General features: G+C 40.7%; 1 protein-coding gene across 2 annotated transcripts in view; it reads left to right on the plus strand.

Annotated features, from left to right (window-relative positions):
- Nucleotides 1–20,648, plus strand: part of DOCK1 (dedicator of cytokinesis 1) — a 255,021-nt gene that overhangs the window by 217,678 nt on the left and 16,695 nt on the right. For both annotated transcript variants that reach the window (XM_088169442.1, XM_088169443.1), the window contains exons 42-49: nucleotides 37–115; nucleotides 445–529; nucleotides 1,325–1,411; nucleotides 4,775–4,951; nucleotides 5,919–6,002; nucleotides 9,985–10,122; nucleotides 13,020–13,165; nucleotides 16,393–16,591. In XM_088169442.1, the coding sequence (XP_088025568.1) occupies nucleotides 37–115; nucleotides 445–529; nucleotides 1,325–1,411; nucleotides 4,775–4,951; nucleotides 5,919–6,002; nucleotides 9,985–10,122; nucleotides 13,020–13,165; nucleotides 16,393–16,591 (995 nt within the window). The remainder of the gene's footprint in view (nucleotides 1–36; nucleotides 116–444; nucleotides 530–1,324; nucleotides 1,412–4,774; nucleotides 4,952–5,918; nucleotides 6,003–9,984; nucleotides 10,123–13,019; nucleotides 13,166–16,392; nucleotides 16,592–20,648) is intronic.

Below are 20,648 nucleotides of genomic sequence, written 5' to 3' on the forward strand. Positions count from 1 at the left end.
AAATTCCCTTTTCACTTCTTAACCCCTGAAATTCAGATATTCAGTGCTTCACTGTAAAGCCCAAACTGGATTTACCCTCCAAATTTCACAGACCGGTGTCAGAGCAAATAGTGAGGTGAGTTTGGGTTGGGTTTGATCATTTTCTCAGTCCCCTTTATATAACATATTAGTGTTGGATAATGAATCTGATCACAGCCATGGAGGGTGAGCATTGTGAGGCCATTTAATGGTGATTTTAAATGTTGGCACACATTCCAACCCACTGGAAAGTAATGATCCCACATTTGTTCATAAACTTCTTCTAATATTAGAATTTAGTATCAATTCCTAAACAAACAGCATTTGATGTTCATTGTGAATTTGGGGCTTGGAGCTGGATGATCTTTGAGGTCACTTCCAACCCAGTCCATTCTGTGATTCCATGATTCTTTTCCCTCTTTTCAGTTTTTACAGGGTGAATGAAGTCCAACGCTTTGAGTATTCGCGCCCTGTTCGAAAAGGAGAGAAAAACCCGGACAACGAATTTGCAGTAAGAAATGATGAAGAAAATAAAACCACTTTGGGTTTGCTTGTTTATCCCCCTCTATTTTGAGCATCTGAGCCATTCATTATCTTTTGCTTGTTGAGAAATAAATTCTAGGTTTAAAGGGATTATTTTTCATAGAAAGTTAATTAAGCCAATTTATCATGTTCTCGTTTATATACCAATAAGAAGAAAAATGGGCAAAGCTCTATTTATTTTGTAAAACCAGCTCTTCTGAGAATGGATTTTAAATTGTTACACCTGAAACTTGTCTTGCCATGAAGATTCCAGTCAGGAATCTGAAAATCTTTTGTTCACTAATACTTTTTGCTTTTTTTTTTTTTTTTTTACTAAACCATTTGTTTCATCTAATGGTCAATAAAATGAGTGCTGTGAGGAGGCCCTGGCACAGGCTGCCCAGAGGAGCTGTGGCTGCCCCTGGATCCCTGGCAGTGCCCAAGGCCAGGTTGGATGGGACTTGGAACAACCTGGGATGGTGGAAGGTGTCCCTGCTCCTGGAACTGGATGGGTTTTAAGGTCCTGTCCAAGCCAAACCATTTTGTGATTCCATGAACATCCAGTAAAACCAGGGGATCTTCCTGTGAGCAGAAAGGGAGCAATTGTTCCCTGCTGAGTCACATCCAGATTTTAATCAGTGCTGCTCCATATTCCATTTGGAATCCCCCTGGCTCTGTAACATCTGCCATACCTTGGTCCTTGTCCTGCTGCTGATGTTTGAGGGTTTTGCTCGGGGTCCCAGCTGTCTCCATTGATAATGTGACACTTGTGTTCCCTTTGCAGAACATGTGGATTGAGAGAACCATCTACGTGACAGCCTATAAATTACCAGGGATCCTCAGGTGGTTTGAAGTCAAATCAGTTTTCATGGTAAGATCAGTCTGGCTTTACTGAGATTGTTTTAAAAAATGGGGTTTTATACATCCAGGGAACATTTGTGTGTCTCAGTGACTGTGCTGAGTTCTGTGAGTGAGGAATCCATAGGATTGTACCTGGCACGTGCTGGAGAAGCTGCTGAGGGTGACTCAGGCAATGCTTTTCATTCCCAAGGGAATGCAGCCAGTCCTCCAAGGCCTCCAGCCCTTTTAGAAAGCATTTGTGTCTCTCAGCAGCTGCCTAGAATGAAGAGAGACCTGAGGTGATGTAGGGAAACCCTGCTCCATGCCAGAGAACCTAGCCTGAACTTTATAAAAGAGGATCTGGATATCTTGATTGTCATTAATTCAAAATACCCCAATAATCACAGGCATTGTACGTCTGCATTTCTTACCACTTGTGGTTAAAGGTTGTTTTTGTTTTTTCTCCATATTTAGCTAAATATACCCTCAGCAACCTCACAGAGTAACTCCAAATTACTCATTTCTCTGTTCAACCATTTAGACTGTTTAGATAAGACATATCCATTAAACGCCTTTAAGATTAAATTATTCTTATGCAGCTGTAATTTTTAAGTAGCAATAAAAACATTGTTACTGCGTTTTTCAAATCTCTCTTGTGAGGCTTATTTTTAAAGGAAAAGAACAATTTGCATATGATTAATTAAAACCTTTTTCATTGCTCCATTGAGGTTATGTTGGACAGTTGTATTTGGATGAACAGAAGTAATGCAGAAAATTACTATGGTATCTATAGTAACAGAATATGAATGTGATGTGTGACAGTAATAGGCAGCTGAATAAAACACATTGAATTTTTAATGAATTTCGTAGTTTCAATATAACCCTGATGGAGAAGATTGTATTTATCTTCATGATGGCAAGAAGTGCTGTTTGTAAAGGCTGGCAGATCTGATGCCAGTCCTGATGAGCAGAGAGAGCAGAGCCTGACAGGCACTTTGTGTACACCCTTCATGCTCTGCCTGGCATCAAAACGGGCACAAATCCTGGGAGAATGCTTCTGTCAGCCTTTTGGGAGCAAGGACTGGATCAGTTGCATAGCTGAGAAATGATAGCACAATGGAACTTAATAACATGTGGGAAGACTGCTACAGATAACTTCTGACCTCCTCTGGCACAGTTCCTCCAAAATGGGTATTGACTTTCCTCAAGATCCCTGTCAGCTAAAATGCTGCAAGGAGGATCACAGGGTTTACATCCCTGTAATGCTAAATTGTGATTATGGATACAGATATTATTGATCCCTTGCTAAGCACCAGGATACTCCAGCAGCTCTGCATGTTTCATATTTTATTGATGGAAGTGGAATATTGTTAAAAGGAGAGGTGAGAGTGCATTGAGTCAGTGCTGAGAGAATGGAGTGATTTTATAAATGCAGTGTATTATGTTACATAAGCCATAGGAACATGCAGAGTTGCTTAATATCTATTGGCTTTTCAAATTCCTTCTGAGCACTTTTACCTAAACCTTTGCAATCTGTTCATTATCTGCAAGGAATTTGGGGCCAGCATTTGTTATTCTGTATCTGTATCTGGTATTCAGCTGGACACAAGAAGTTGTAGGGGAAAAATTTGCTGAGACAAGCCAGGGAATTAGAAAACAGATTTTGAATCACACTTCAGTTTAAAAAGCACAAATGCTAATTTCTGTTTTGTTTTTTATCTTGGAATTTTGCACTGGTGCAAATGTCTCAGGGGAATGTAATTCCTGTTTTCCCTGGATAGAGTGAGGAGTGCCCAGAGTCAGGAAGGCACTGGGAACAAGGCTCACAATTTACACTTGTCATAAATAGCTTTCACCAGGTTCCAAAGCCCAGTCTGTAGTAGTGAGATGGCAACTGCAATTCTCCATCTGCTTTTTAAAAAATTAGAGGGAGTGTTACAAGAGTAGTAAAAGAAAGGAGAACGAGAAAGAAAGCCATGATTGCTGCTACAGAAAAGTCAAAAAGCTGTCAGCTCAATGAGTGCTAATTTCTGGAGATGCTCAAGAGCTTTAAAAGCAATGGTTCATCAACACATTATTGCATAGTTATAAGGCCATTAATACAAATGACAGAATCCTAAATTTAGCCTGTGATGTTCCCAGCAGCTCTTGCCCAATCAGATGCTGAATGTGGCTTCACTCCCTGGTCCAGATCCTCCCATGGCACGCTGGGCTCTGTCCGAGCCTGGCTGCTCCCTATTCCCAGCACAAACACCAGCATCCTTCCCTGCTTCCAGAATAATTCAGCAGGCAGGCTGCTCAAAATGCTAATTAAAACATCCTTGATGTAATCAGCTGGCAGGTGTAAGAGTAACAACTAAAGAGATTTGATTATAAGTGGTTCTCAGAAACAGGGTAAGCAACTGATAGCCAGGTAGAAGTGCTGCTTTGTTTATGTAGCATTTATGTAAATGAGGCTGTAATCAAATATACACTTGCATTTTCCTCACAGGCCTCAATTAACCTTCCTTTCCCCTCCCTACCACATCATTTTTTTAATACAAGCAGGCTGTGTCTTCCAGTGAGGACTCTCTACACTCTGGGTCACTGCAAGTTACTGATTTTCAGCCCATCCACTAATATTTAAAATATTTTAATACTGTTTTTTCAACATGAACTTTTTGAAAGGCACGGTAGCTGGGCATAAAAAGTAGCTGGAGGTCAGTCAATTAAAATAAAACAAATTTTAGACAGCATAAGAGCTAATTCACCCCGTGAAGGCATCTGAGGACTCTCTTCATTGAAGTCAAGGTAGAAAGAAAATTTCTCCCTTCAGTTCTCAGTGCTCAGATGAAGAAAATGTGACCTCTTGGGAAAAAACACAGCAGATAGTTTAGATGTCATCTCATCAGCATATTCAACTCAATATCCTTGGAAACACACCAAAATAATCACTGCAAAAATATCTTCTTGATTTTTGAGCGGCTTAGGATTACATTTTCCATCAGAAAATCCACGTTAAAGTTATCATTTCTTTCTTACTATTACGTTAAGCTGGATCTTCTTTGTGCTGCTAAAACTTACCAACCCTTAATCTCTGATGTTCTTCATAATCCTCCAAAAAAACCTCACGTGATTGCTGCCAGATCCTTTCTGGGTGTTGTGCAGGGATGTCATCCCTCCTGCAGCAGCAAAATGCAGTTACCTTCCTGCACTGATACCCATCATCATATCACTTTCTGCAGCACTGAGATACCAAACATGCCTGAAATCAGCCTTCCTGGTAACTGTTGGCCAAAAATCTCACAAGAACCTGGGTTCTGAAAGGCCTGCAATGTTTCTGCCCCTGGGTTTTTTTACTGAGCACCTTAAAAACCCTGACCTGATGGAAAATCTCCTTTTGTTTGGATTTTAGGTGGAGATCAGCCCTCTGGAAAATGCCATCGAAACCATGCAGCTGACCAATGATAAGATCAATAATATGGTGCAGCAGCACCTGAATGACCCCAACCTCCCCATCAACCCCCTGTCCATGCTGCTCAATGGCATCGTGGATCCTGCAGTCATGGGGGGCTTTGCCAACTACGAGAAGGTAATGATGCCTTTAGTTTGAAGTGTTCCTCTTCTCCCTGGATGTGCTTTTCTGATGTGCTAGGGTGAGGAAGGCAAACCAGTCCTATTCTAGTTAAGAACTCAAGGACAGTTTCTCCAAACCTCAGGCCCTAAGCACAAACTATGTGGAAAGGTGGAGGGTGGGTTCATGCAAATTAACCAGAACCTATAAAAATGTGAGATTTTGTGACCAACCCCCTCCTTTCCTTCCATCTTGGAGCCCTCCAGGCAGGGGCCACCACTGTGGCACTGATATTGCTGGGGTGTGGCTTTTGTATTTTATTCTCCTTAACTCCGTGTGTAGCCTCTGTTCCAGCTCCTCAAGGCATCAGTAAGGCCAGAATTCCCAGAATTCCATCAGCATTCCCTGTCCTGCTGGGCCCCAGCTGAGCCCAGCACATGGGGAGAGGTCAGAGCAGGGATGGAGCAGCTCTGATGGGAGGAACAGCTGGGATTGTCCAGCCTGGAGAGGACAACTCTGGGTGACCTCAGTGTGACCTTGCAGGGGCTCCAGGAGAGCTGGAGAGGGACTGGGGACAAGGCACGGAGGGACAGGACACAGGGAATGGCTTCAACCTGACAGTGGGTAGATTTAGATGGGATTTTGGGAAGGAATTCCTCCCTGGGAGGGTGGGGAGGGGCTGGGATGGAATTCCCAGATTTGCTGTGGCTGCCCCTGGATCCCTGGCAGTGCCCAAGGCCAGGTTGGACATTGGGGACAGTGGGAGGTGTCCCTGCCATGGCAGGGGTGGCACTGGGTGGGATTTAAGGTCCTTTCCATCCCAAACCACTGTGATCCTGAGATTCCATCGTTTTCACTTTGTGTTTGTGGCTGTTCCTTGGCAGAATTTCTAAGCTGATCAATTTATCTTGGTTGTAGCTCATTCCTCTGGTGGTAGATGTTTCATTTTCTGAAATAGTGGCTCATTTCTCTCTCTCTCAATTAGGCTTTTTTTACTGAAAAATACATGCACGAGCATCCAGAGGATCATGACAAGATTGAGAAGCTGAAGGATCTGATTGCTTGGCAGGTAAAAAAACTTGAAATCAGGTTTGGCAGAGGCAGCTGCTGTGGAAAGGCAGCTTGGAGTCACTCTGGAGGAAATTCAGACATTATCCTCACCTTGGATACATTTTGTTGCCATTTAAATCTGTCTTGGAGCTTGAGTTAAAGTTCATCTTTATCAAAATGAGCAATTATGTCAGATTTGAAAACTTGCAGGGAACAAATATGACCAAGATATTTTCTTTTTTCTTTCTTTTTATTTTTATTTTTTTTTTGTAAACATAGTGGTGACAATCTTCCATCTGTGTCAGATGAGAAAATATTTTTCAGGGCAAAAAAGACACAATTCAAGTTTTGTTCCATAGTCACATAACTGGACATTTTTCTATGGTCTCAGGATAATTTTATGATAACTAAAAAAAATACCAGGTTGATTAGAAATGGGTTTTTTTCCCCACAGAAGAAGAAAATGAATCATTGTCTTTTCATATTCAATTCTGTCTTTATAATAAAGGGAATAATTTACACTTCTGTAGATTTCAATCTTAGAGGTAGTAGAACCAAAGCTACAGAATTCAAAAATAAAATACCCTCTGAAGGCCATAAAACTATCAGTGAGTAAAAAACTCTTTTTGGTCTGGAAAAAAAAAAAGGCATTTTTTTATTTATTTATTTCCTAGTGAGCTTTTAGGAAAGATTAGATTTTATAAGCTTTAAGTTTTATAGAGGAAAATAATTTGGTCCCAGCAGACTGACTTGGTGTCAGTTCTGTGTCTCTGCCTCTGAGAGTGATACTTCAAATGAATTCCAAACCCAGAGCAAAGCAAAGGCTCACTTTGGTGACACTTGTGTATTAAAATAATATTACAAATTGAAAATAGGTATGGCAGCTGATCACACTGTATTTTTATTATTCAGGGCTTTTAAACACATGGTCTCCCATCAGTTTTGTGCTTCCAAAAGAACAGGACCCAGGAAAATAGAGAAAAGGAATCAACATTTATTTTTAGATCCTAGAATTAAAGTCACCAAAAGCCCTTTCAGTGCTTTTAAATTGCCTTGGATGTTTCATACGCATTTAGGGGATCCTAAAATTTAAATTATTTCAGTTTCCAGCCAGGTGGGAGTCAGCTCCCAAATATTGGGAGAGGGATGTGTATGGAAGCCTTGGAAGGGGCTGAATTCATCCTGGGCTGGCAGTGATGCAAAGCAAAAAGGAGATTTCATTTTTCAATAACGTGGGGCTTGGAGTTCTGTAATCACATGGAATTCTCTCCCTGCTGCATAAATCAATCTGAGTATATGAAATAGGAGCCTGACAATTGTATTACCAGCTGACCAGTTAAATTTCATTTTTTTTCATCCCCTTCCCTCTTTCTTCACTGTGCCATGGAATTCAGGATATTATCTTGCTATAATTCCTCTAACTTCAAGTGTACATTTTGTTTCTGTCTCTTATTAATTCAGATAAATTCCATTAGCAGAGCAATGTCCATTTTTGTCCTTCTTGGTGCTTTTCCAACTTAGGCAAAAAAATGTTCCCATGCAACTGCACCATTTCAAGCTGATCTTTCATTTTAACATGAAGATAATGAAATGATTGATTGAAATTAAGGCAGAGAAATGAATGATTGATGACATTAGTCACTCTGCATTTAGCTAAAGTATTTACAGCACAGCAAAACAGAAAAATACCAAGGCAAATCAAAACCTTGTGCTCCTTCTACAGAGATGAAAGAACTGCTGCATACCAAACTCAGGTTTTATGCTCATATTTTATGATCCCCTTGCTCTGAAAGATTGTTTTCAAAGATTAGTTTAATAATTCAAATCAATGTCATTTTTTTTTCATTCTTTTCAGCTGAACAGATCAAGATTAAAAAAAAAAAAAAGGAGGGGGAAAACAAATCAGGAAATAATTTGAAGTTACAGTGGAACTTTATAAAATTTTAAAATCAGCCAAGAGCAGAGTTGTGAAATAAGAAAATGCCCTTTCTCCAAGGCCAGATTAATTGGGAATATCCTGAATGTGGCAAAATTCTGCCTCTCACAACAATTCATGGAGGTGTAAAAGTCTGTGTCACTCATCACCACATTTCCCTGGGTCTGGAGAGGAGCCACAGGAGCAATTTGGAAGTTGGTAGAAGAAGGTGAAACAGTTGGGAGGTTCTTCCTGCACTTGATAAATGTTTAAAGATTGAGTGGTCTTGGACAGGGAGGCCAAATATCCTGACTCAGCAGCCTCCCGTTCTTCTGTGGCAAAGCCACGGCACATTCATGAATTTCAACTTCTGTAAAAGATTAACAAACCTGTCCTTCTCCTTTTTCTCCTTCTTCTCCTTCTCCTTCTCCTTCTCCTTCTCCTTGCCCCCACGTTTTTTCCCCTACAAATAATGTCATTTACTTCCTATTCCTGATTTTCCAACCTGGAGGTGGCTGATCCCTAGGACAGGTTCCTCGTTGCATTTTCTGCCCATGAAATGGTCACAGAGGGGTCTGAGCTATCAGCTCTCACCTCAGACCCTTCATGTCCTTCAGCATGGTAATTCCAGGGTTTTTAAAGAAGAATCCATTTCCAATGTCAACAGTTCTTTAAAAATAAATGAGCCAAGTGACCACTTACCCCCAAACAGGAGGGTCACCGTGGCCTGGTAATTATGAACATTTAGAAATTTGTTTACTCATTGAGAGCAGGAAAAATTTCTGGTTTCATGTTTAATTTTTGTCACATACAAATCCATATGGTTATAAATAAAAGCCACTACATTAAAAAAAAAAATAAAGTCCTTTCTCTTTGTAGTCTCTTTGGAGAAGCAGCATTGTCCATTTAAATAGTGCCAAATCTCAGGGAATCATCTTGATAAGATTTCTTGAGTTTGTTCATCTGTAATTCATCTGTGTGTTTATTATTCTCCTTACTAATAAAGCTGCTCCTTCTGATTGCAGCTCAGTCTTATTAGAAAAATCTGTTTTTAATCAGTATTATGATTTAATTATGAATTATTAAGAAGAAGCCTCTTAGCTTGATTGCTGCAGAGAATATCTGAGTTAGAATCAGAGCACTGTGTGGGCTGAAACGGACCTGGAAGAGGAAATATTTTTCCTGAGCTGGAGGTAGAAAACTCTAATGGTGTGTGTGGATAGCTGTGGGAATGAAAATGTCTCTCTTAAAACATTTCCAAAGGTCAGCTACACCTCCACACTAGGAACTAATTATATAATCCTGTGCTGGCATGGATATTTTGTGACAGAAGCCTTGAAGATAAATGATTATTTTCAGTTACAAAAGAGAATTAATTTAATTTTTTTCCCCTCTTCTGTTTTCTTCACAGAGAAAATAAAATAATTTTTCTAAGGAGAACTATATAGCATCTAAACCTGTATGTTTTATTAATAAATATTGCTCTGCAATATATATCTGTCCAAGGATGGAGCTCATTTGCAGCTTTAGAAAGAGCATTTATTAAAGAAAACATAAACTATTTTATTCTTTAGGGTTTTATCCTCATGGAACTGGGAAAGGATTTGATATTAATAACGTGGTGTGAGACTCCTCATTCATCAGTTTGGTGTTTTCAAGTACAAAGTCTATGGGAGCTTGAGAATGGAATATCACAGGAGGGTTTGTGCTGTGGGATAAATCCAGTAGGGGATTTCTGGGCACAGTTAGGGCTGTATTAAATTTAAAGGACTTTGCTTAACAGGAAAAAAAAAAAAAAAAAGGGAAATCCTGGAGAGGAGGAGTTTAGATCCTGTCATGCATCATATACAAGGAATGATGTGATGATGGTTCCTGTGATCATGATAATAATTCTTCTCATTTAAAATATTTTGTTATTGTTGTTATTTATTATTATTATTATTAGTGTTATAATTACTATCACCACTGCTCTTATTCCTAATATTGTCATTAGTGCACGAGCTCTTTCCCTGCTGTGGCAGCATTGCTCTGTCCCTTTGCTCAGGAAGGGCTGGGCAGGGTGGAGCAGCCAAATCCTCTTTTCCAGATCCCATTCCTGGCTGAAGGCATCCGGATCCACGGGGAGAAGGTGACAGAGGCCCTGAGGCCATTCCATGAGAGGATGGAGGCGTGTTTCAGGCAGCTCAAGGACAAGGTGGAGAAGCAGTACGGGGTCCGTGCCATCGTAAGTTCCCTCCCAGTTTCTCCTTTCCACAATATCTGGAATTCCCTTAAATTACAGCAACTCTCTATCCCCATATGATGATTCCATTGATTAAAAAAAGCAATGTAGATGCAGCATTGCTGGTTGTTCCCAGTGATCATCAAATTATGGAATACTGAGCAGATGAGGGAGGTTGAGGAAGCCTTGCTGCTTTCATTTCCAAACAGAGGAACAGTTTCTAAACTGCCCCAGTCTGTTCCTTGAAAGTCAAGATAATCCTTTATTTCTGAAGGATTTGGGTTACAAAAATGAATTTTAAAATGGGCACTTAGCAGGATTCTTCCTGAGCTGAATGTCACTTTTCCCTAGGAGGAATTCCTTTAGGGCAGGGAGGGCTGTGCTGCTCTGTGGTAATTTTTGGTTGTACCTACACTGAATGTCGACAGGCAAGACAACCACAGCTCCCACTTCATGAGTTTAGAAGGACTGAAATTCCTGCTTTTCTCATTCCAGCAACTTATTTCCAGTTGCTGCTTCATCCTTAAGGGAAAGCCAAGAATTTCATGGTGTTTCCACTGGAGGTTTGTTCTGCTTTTGAGTGTTGAGTGTGAAGGTCAGAACAAATAAAGCAAACAGCTTTTTAATTCAGGGTAGAATTGATAATTCAGTCACAAATGCATGGATTGGGTGCTATAATGAGCTCATATTCTGCCTGGAGAAAAGGAGGCTCAGGGGGGACCTTGTGGCTCTGCACAACTCCCTGACAGGAGGGGACAGCCGGGGGGATTTGGGATTTGGGAACAGGGACAGGAGGAGAGGGAACAACCTCAGGGGGGCTCAGGTTGGACACCAGCAGGAATTTCCTCGTGGAAAGGGTGGGCAGGGATTTGCCCAGGCAGGTTTGGAGTGCCCATCCCTGTGGGTCTCCAAGCAATGAGTGGATGTGACATTTGTGCTCTGGGCTGGGGACAAGGTGAGGACTGGGCACAGCTGGGACTCAACCTCAGAAGATTTTTCCACCCTAAATAATTCTGGGATTCTGTCTATGGCAATGACATCTTTTTTTTTAATGGGGACACTGAGATCTTAGAGGGAACATTGCAACCTTTGTGGTATCCTTTAACTCATGTTCTGTTTGTGCTCCTTCAAATCCTATCTTAGGAATTTATATATTCAGGAAAACGTTCAAACAGTAATTTATTCCCAAAGAGAACAGAAATAATTAACATTAATGATACCTGCATGTCAGTCACTTCAGTAATATCCATTTACATCATCAAGGAGATGACTGGAAAGTGGTGTTATCTCTCTAATTTCACTCCACACACCAGTAAGAATTTTCAGGATTGATGGAGTTTTATCACTTCTGTCTTCCTTGTACAAGGCCAATTTACCAGTAGTTGACAGGGTGGAAAATATACCTGTAATTAAACAGCATGAGATTCTTATTTGTTGACTGCAAGAGTTCAATTATTTTATGCATATATCAGTTATTAATGACTAACAAAGCTTGGAGAAATATTCAGAACTCTGAAATTGTCTGAAACAAAACCAAAACTTTCATCTATTTTCTTCTTAACCTGGTGTCACTCTGTAAATTGGCTCTCCTAATATTTTCAACATAAAGTTTCTCTTTGTGGGTTTTTACTTTGGGTTTTTTTGGCTTTTTATGAAGCCCATTTCATTGAGATATATTGACAGGGCAGTGACAACGATGGCAGAGATTAAAAAATTATGTGTAAAGAGATTGGGTTTTTTATATGGAAAAAGATTGGGTTTTTTATATGGAAAAAGATTGGGGTTTTTAAACAAAAATTGTAAAGATGAAAAAAAGCATGGAAATACCATTGGAACAAAGGAATTCTAGGAATATGCTTAAAATTATACATCTGCCTGTGAGGAGATGTATAATATATATTATAAATATATTATAAATATATTATAAATATATTATAAATATATGCATAATTTATAATTTATAAATTATTATATATATAGAAATATTTTCTAAATACAGATAAATAAATATAAATATAGAAATAAATATTAAAAAGTATAAATAAATATCTAAATATAAATAAATATTTCTTTCTAGTCCTTTAGGCAGATTGCCTTTAGATCCTATTTCTTTGTTGGTTTTATGAGGTATTGTTATTAATTTATCAATGATAACAGGAGGTATTGGTTGTTATTCATTTATTCTTCATGACATGAGGTATTGCTTGTTATTCATTTATCAATGATAACATGAGGTATTAGTTATTAATTTCTCCATGATAACATGAGGTACTGGTTGTTATTAATTTATCAATGATAACAGGAGGTATTGATTGTTATTCGTTTCTCAGTGATAACCTGAGGTATTGGTTGTTACCAATTTATTATTGATAACAGGAGGTATTTGCTGTTACTAATTTCTCAATGATAACATGAGATACTAGTTATTAATTTCTCAATGATAACATGAGGTATTGATTGTTATTAATTTCTCAATGATAACATGAGGTATTGATTGTTATTAATTTCTCAATGATAACATGAGGTATTGATTGTTATTAATTTCTCAATGATAACATGAGGTATTGATTGTTATTAATTTCTCAATGATAACATGAGGTATTGATTGTTATTAATTTCTCAATGATAACATGAGGTATTGATTGTTACTATTTTCTCAATGATAACATGAGGTATTGAGTGTTATTAATTTATTAATGACAACATGAGATATTGGTCATTATTATCAATGATGCCAAACTCTACCTGGACAGAAATCCACAGTGCTGTCCCCCGTTCCCTTTGGCACTGTGGGGTATTTTTGGGATTGAAGCAGTAAGATTTGATATTCCCCCATTCCCTTTGGCACTGTGGGGTATTTTTGGGACCGAAGCACTAAGGTGTGTCATTTCTCGGTGCAGCTGTCCAGCCTGGAGGAGCGGCGGGGCAGCCGGCCCCGCTCCATGGTCAGATCCTTCACCATGCCCTCGTCATCCCGGCCCCTGTCCGTGGCCTCCGTGTCGTCCCTGTCCTCGGACAGCACACCCTCCCGGCCCGGCTCCGACGGGTGAGTGGGGAATCCTCGGCCAGGGATTGTCCCTGAGCCTCCCTGCGCTTTGTGGCTGGGAATTCCCAGATATCAGAGCTGGGAATGTGCAGTTGGAGAAGGCTCCGTGTCCTAAAGGGGCTCCAGGAGAGCTGGAGAGGGACTGGGGACAAGGCACGGAGGGACAGGACACAGGGAATGGATTTAAACTGTCAGTGGGTAGATTTGGATATTGGGAAGGAATTCCTCCCTGGGAGGGCGGGGAGAGGCTGGGATGGAATTCCCAGATTTGCTGTGGCTGCCCCTGGATCCCTGGCAGTGCCAAGGCCAGGTTGGACACTGGGGTTGGAGCACCTGGGATGGTGGAAGGTGTCCCTGGCCCTGGTTCTGCATGAGTTTTAAGGTCTCTTCCATCCCAAACCATTCCATGATTTTTTTAAGGGACAGCCTAATACTGGCTAAAAAACCTCAACCTACAGAGACATTTCTCTCGAGGTCTCTTGTTCTCTAACCTAGCTAAATACAATTTTGCTCCTTTTTGCCTTCTAAGCATTCAAACAGCACCAAAATCCCCAAAGAGGAGATCAGTTCCCCCTTTTTAGAGTCACCCCGGGTGTGTGAGTGCAGGGGATGCTCTGCAGGCTGGGTGTGCAGCCAGCCCTGGCCCAGGAGCTCAGGGCAGGATTACCTGACTGCTCAATCACTGCTGCTCACTTCCCCTGCCCGAGGAAAAGCTGCTTATGGCAAGATTGTACTTCAAGACTTATCAAGATATTTCACGTGGGAACTGGGAATTCTGTTGATAAGCCCTGTCTCACAGTCACATCCCTCAAAGAACAAAATAATCTGTTTGCTGTCTGAGCTTTCCATGCAGCCTCAGAAGTCCCTTCTCTCTCTTCCTCCCCTCAGGCACCCCTGTAATCCAGAAATGCAATATTTGACCAAAGCAGCAGTTTTTTTAAAGCCTTCTGAAGGGCTGCTGATTTACAGGGATGTGCTGGAAACCCCTGTGCACCTTCAGAGGGGAGTTACTAACTGGCTAGAGACTAAGGGCATCAAGTAAAATGAAATCCAGCACCTAAGGACCAACAGGATGCTTGCCTTGATTCCAAAGGGTTTATTTGGTCATTGGGAGGAGCTGTGAACAGAGCACAGCTCAGCTCTCATTCCACTGCCCTCTGCAATGTTCTCACACATTGGTGTAAATGGGGGACAGCAGAGATCCTGAGTTTTGACTAATTCTGAGCAAAGTTGTCTTGCTGGAATTTGGGCAGAACAACCATCCCAAGTAAGTGAGCAACTTTGTTTTACCTGAGAAGAAAAATATCAAATCTTCCCCTGCCTCTTTCTGGTTTTCCCTTCAAAATCTTTAAATGTATTTTATCTTCTCATTGGGTATGATTTCCTTCAGCTTCACCTCTCAGCTGTCTTGTGGTAGGTGTCATGTAGTTTTTGAGGGTCTGGGTGTCCTCAGGGTGTATTTTTATAAAGATCCCACAAAGATCACAGTTCAGCTCAGCTCCTGCTCTGAGCCCAGGGCAATACAGGAAAATGGAATAAATCAACTCTTGTCACTGAGAAGACCTGAAAATTCCCCCCATTTGTTTGATCAGTGGAGGAGGAGAAGAAAAATCATCAGATGTAAATAATACCATGAAAGACCTCAAGAATTCCAGAGGCTGTAAAATCATGTGGGTGGTTTGGCACTGCTCACCTGGCAGAAGTTCCCTCCTGTCCCTGCTCTGGGGTTTATGGTCAGTTCTCCTCTTGTCTTTCCATGTCTCTTCATAAATTAAATTTGAGAATGTAGATGAAGCTAAAAAAAAAACCAATTAAACATGAAGCTAAAGGAGTGTCTTACCCAAATCACTCAGTTTCTATTTAATGCCATTTCCAGCTCCTGCTCTGGAGCTTTTAAACAGCAAAAACTCAAAGCAGACTTTGACACAGGACGTGTTTTACAACTCCCAACTCTATGCATAAATAAAACTGACTTTAAAGCAGGGACTGTTTAAAATGAGACTTAGAAATACAAATGTGAGCACGTGCACTCAGTGGTTGGAAGCAGGAGAGTCCTGGTGGGATTTGTCAGCTCTTGGCAATCCCAAAGTGCTTCCAGTTGGAGCACAGTGTGCTGACCCATTTTAGCACAGATCCATTAATAATCCAAATAATTAATAGTGCTAATATAGTGCTTGGAAGTGAAGCAATTAATCATTGTGTGAAGGATGAAAATTCCTCTTGAAAATTTGCAGTTGGCTTTGGAGGTGCTGGCACCACCCAGACCAAAATACACAACTCAGGTTGTAAAAAGTCCTGGTGTTAGGAGAGCTGGGCTCTGCTCTGGGCTCTGCCACTGAAAGTTCTTTGTGGCCCTGGGCAAATTATTGCCTTTTCCCTGTGTGTAAAATCAGATTAATAAACTTGTGGGATTCAGGCTTTGGGAAATGGCTCAGGGCACATTATTGTTGCAGGTGCTGCCTTGAGCATCTTCCCATCAAATGAGCTGGTGTAGAGTGGAAATAACAATAAAAAAATAACAATAATTTGGGATATTGCTGCTAATGGTGGGGATTAGGATAATGTCACTGCAAATTGTGTGAAATATGAATACTCTGGAATTTCATAGCAAAGGTTGTGGCCCATACCTGCATGCACCCTATGGCATGGGAAATGCTTTTCCAGAGCTAAAAAGTGTCTCCTTCCATGGGAATTTTGGGGTTGGTTTTTGTTTTGTAACCTGGTGTTTTGAGACAGTCTTAAAATCTGCCAGTGTGAATTTCTCTAGGTGTGATCTTAGTGGGGGTATTTTTAATGTTTTTATTTATAATATAAAATAAATCTTGGAATGTCCAAGACCAGGTTGGAGCACCCTGGGATAGTGGAAGGTGCCCGTGGCAGGGGGTGGGACTGGAGTTTCCAGGTGCCACAGCATGGAGAGTGGCAGTGCTGAATGAGAAACCCATTTTTTTAATGTGAAATTCAGGAGTTTGTGCAGCCAGAAACCAATAAATTTACTGCAGAGCGGGGAAACCTCAGCTCCACTTCTCCAGCAGTTCTGCAGTAATTTTTATTACAAGACAATTATGATTGTTGTGACCTTCTGCCCCCTCCTTCTCCCTCTAATGAGTTTTCCTGGATTAGCAAAGCCTCATTAACTCAAGTGAGACTTTGGGAAATATGTAAATAAAAATTAGTTGTTTTGAAAACAGCTTTTTATTGATCTGAGCAACAACGTTTTTCTTCAGGTTCGTGCTGGAGCCCCTCCTGCCAAAAAAGATGCATTCTAGGTCGCAAGATAAATTGGACAAGGATGACCTAGATAAAGATAAAAAGGAAAAGAAGAAGGAGAAGAGGAACAGCAAGCATCAAGAGATATTTGATAAAGAATTTAAATCTACTGATATTTCTCTGCAGCAGGCTGAAGCAGTGATCCTTTCAGAAACGGTAACTTTATTAGCAAGGAAAGCTTTATCTAATTCTGAGCCATGTTCTCTCTCTTTTGAAATCAAAATGTTGATTTTTACCATTTAGATCCTTTGTAGACCAGAAATAACTCCGAGGGGATATACCACAGTGTTAATATACATGCTAATGAATCAAAAATGCAGATTTGGTTTACAATGGGGAAAAGATCCTCTGAAAAATCTTCACCCAAAGCTCTGTGTGACTGTTTGATAAAGGAGCAGATGGCACAGCATAGCTGAAATAAATGCTGCCATGCCAGCAGCCTTTGGAATTGCTGGTTCCCAGTAGATTGGGATGGATTTGCCCATATTTCAGCTGCAGGACAGTGTTTGGTGGGATATTCCAAGGTCATTCTGGCAGCACTCACGTGTCCTTGAAGGGTTGTTTGGAGCAGAAAATCCTGAGCAGTTCCTGTGTGTAAGGATATTAAAACCAGGACATATCTCTCATAAACCCTCTCTTCTTGGCTTAGATTTAATTCACTGGAACTGTCCTCAAGGCTTAGGTAACCTGAGAAGTTGGAGCTGGGAAATTGAAAGCAGGGATGTCTAAAGCTGGAGCAGGGAGAGCATGAACTGACTGTGACCTCCAAATCTCTGTCTGGACACCTGTTTGGAGGCCAAGAGTTTAAAATTACCTCTCAGAAATAAATGGAATGTTCTTTTCAAGATCTGCACAAGTACTTGTAGAGCTTTGCACTCAGCAGAGTCTTGTTGGTGCTGTGTCATTGGTATTGGATTTTGAAACAATTTCTCTCTCACCTGTGATAACTGGATCCTTTAAATTCTTTCTGTTTGGTATTTATAGGAAGATATTATTTAAATGTTCAACCACACTTCCTCTGTTTTCTGGATTTTGCCCTCCTTTTCCACCCAGAGATGAGTTAATCTCTCACACATATGTTGGGACATCCTGAAAAATCAGAGTTCTTGTGTTTGATGCTCCCAGTCAGAAACTCCAATAAAATCCCATCTGGGGGCTCAGGCTTTTCACCTTTGAAACCAAGGAGTTTTTTCATTGACTTCAGTAAATTTTGCAAGGTTTGATAAAATGGAGATTCCTCTTGCCAGAGCCAGCCTGGTGAGCATCACTGCCCAGATTTCCACATCCCATGATTTTACTGCCACACATTTCACTTTGCACCTTGCAGCACTTGTGTTGGGACTCGTTGAGGACTGGGATCACCATGGCAGGACTTCCACTGGCATATCCCAGATGCCAAATGGACCAGCAGAGCCATCATGGGATGTCACAGAAGGAGAAAATTGTATTTCAGGGCAGCTGAGTCAGTTGGAGCAGTTGGGAGGCATCCAGGGATGCTGGGGAGCCAGCTGATGTCACTGCGAGGTCACCCTCAGCTCTCAGGGGTCTTGGACATTGGAAAAGCTTGTTTATGAATGGAAATATGGAAATTCCAGCTGGAAAGGAGGGCAAGATAATCCCTCAGGCCATATTCCCATTTGGCACCTGAGGAGTAAAAATCAGTAAAGCCCAGCATGGTTTGACTCAAGTTCTTCCAGTCATCCCAGTAAGGAGCTTTCAGTGGCTGACTGGTGTGAGCAATATTCCCCTGGTTATGGACATGTCAGAACTGGTTACTCACAGCTACTTTGAGCTTCTTCAAGTCCACAGATCAATAATATGAAAAGGAGTTTGCTGTTGAGAGAAAAAATCTCCCTTTTCAGCCTCTGCAGAAGCCTTGATGAGCTCCAAGATGACTGAGTCCATTTGGAAGGTTTGGTGTGAGGGGAGTTCATGTCGAGGTGAAGCTGAAGAAACTCTTTTGAGATCACTTTACACCAGTGCTTGCCCAATTCCCACTGCTGTCTTCTGGCATTTTGAACAGATAATATCAAGGATGAGTTTAAAGATAAAATTTGTCTTAAATTTTTTGCATGCTGGAGGCATCCCCTGTTAATGATATGAAGGGAAATTTGGTAGGAATTCAGTTTTCCCAGTGTTCAACATTCCTGTGCAAGTTCTCTTTTTAAACTGAAATTACTCCCAAAGCACTTTTACCACTGTGCTCTATGAAGAAAAAAGACATTCTGCTTTTTCCTGCATTAAGAGCTTGGAAGAAGAAAGAAATTTGTTGGATTAAAATCAGAGAGGGGGGAAAAAAAAGATTTTTTTTTTTAAAGTTAGGAGTACAGATTTGACTAGAAATAGAAATTAAACTTTGAAAAGTTTCTAAAGTGACATTTTAGTAATTAATACTTTTAGCTAACTAAATTTTTTTATTACAGATACTGGATTCATTCTGCTGAGAATTTTACAGCTCGTTGTGCTGTCACTCATTCAATTAAAACATTTCAGTTATTTGGCGAAGTTTTTAACAGATTCTTAGTTCTGATTTCTGAAATATTTGAGGATTTTACAGCAGAAGACAAATTTCTAGAGAATATGAAGTGAGAGAAATGCCAGTGGCCATCCCCATCTCTGCAGAGCTCCTGCTGCTCTTCCCAACAATGATGTTGTCTAAAGAAAAGAATGTTTCCAGTCTTTTCTGGAATCTTCTTTTTTCCAATCATTTGAATCACCGTGGAAGAACATGGGGAAATTCTAAAACTGCAGAATTATTTCATGGAGCTTTCAGATTTGCATGGAAAAGGAGCCATTCAGAGGCTGTTTAATTGCGTGGTTGAAATATTCTTCCCTAAATTTCACTGCACTCACCGTGAATTTATTGACTGATCAAACCTCAGGCCTTAATTACATAAAACAACAAAGATAAATTAAGCACTTGAGTATGTGAAGATGATCAGCAATATCTTCATCGTTTCCTAGAGATTTATTCTCTGCTTTGAAGTATCAAATCAACTTTTTGAACATCAATTGTCCTTGTTAGTGCTTTGATCCCAGGAGCTGGGAGCAAACCCAGCTCAGAGGCCAGGTCCTTAACACAGCCCTCCAAGGCTGCAGGTGGGAATCACAACAGGCTGGGTTTTATTGATCTGCTGGTGTCTAACATCACTGCCCATTGATCTGCCCTTCCTTACACCAGGAACAATTAGCAATGGCTTCATTATGGATTGATTGATTGATTGATTGATTGATTGATTGATTGATTGATTGGTGGCCTCCCAAGAGCTCATATTCCTCAGCAGATCTGTGATTTATGTGGAGCTTTCAGAGGAGGCCCAGCATTGGCAATCACAGGAGAAGTTCACATTTATTGCAGTAATTACAGAGGGGCTTAATTTGGGCACCTGCCTCCAGCTGGGTTTTGGGGATCTGCCTCCAGTTGGTTTTTGGGGACCCAGCTGGTTTTTGGGGTCCTGCCTTCACTTGGTTTTTGGGGACCTGCCTCCAGCTGATTTTTAGGCACCTGCCTCCACTTGGTTTTTGAGGACCCAGCTGTTTTTTGGGACCTGCTTCCACTTGGGTTTTAGGCACCTGCCTCCAGTTGGTTTTTGGGGACCTGCTTCCACTTGTTTTTTCTCTCATTTCTGGCATGTTTTCCTCACCAACTGACATGTTTTCCTTAGTTGCTTTTTTATAATTATCTGTCCCTGAAAAAGTGGTGGCTTTGCTTATCCATTCTACTAAAAATATGCTTTAAAGGCTGTGGAAAGCAGAAACCTTGGGAGTCTCTAGGATTTGATTTTTAGCATCAAAAAAATTTCTTAGAGGTCACCCTGAGGTCTGGATGAAATTTCCAAAGAAAAGATCCATACTTTTGGTCATTCATTTATTGTAGAAGGGTCTCACAGGCACAACCTTTGATGCAAAGCCTTTTAGGGTTTGTTTTCTGAAAAGAAAATTTGAGATTTCTCCTTCCCAACATGCTTCATAGAAACCCAAACATTGGGAAATGACAAAATCCTTTGAAAAGGCCTTGGATTGCTGCTGGCACTTTCTGTTTTGTCCCAGTGCACACCTTGGAGTAATTCCCCTTTTAACATCAGGCTGCTGCTCCATTTTCTGGGATCTGTTTGAAATAAAAGCTTCATTTTTTTTTTTTCACTGTGATTCCTGTTCTATGAGGGTGGTGCATGGGGAAATCAGTAGAGCTAAGATTTAAACTAAAAACTTA

The sequence above is a fragment of the Sturnus vulgaris genome, chromosome 8 (assembly GCF_052056855.1).
Source record: "Sturnus vulgaris isolate bStuVul1 chromosome 8, bStuVul1.hap1, whole genome shotgun sequence".
NCBI classification, from domain to species: Eukaryota; Metazoa; Chordata; class Aves; order Passeriformes; family Sturnidae; genus Sturnus; species Sturnus vulgaris.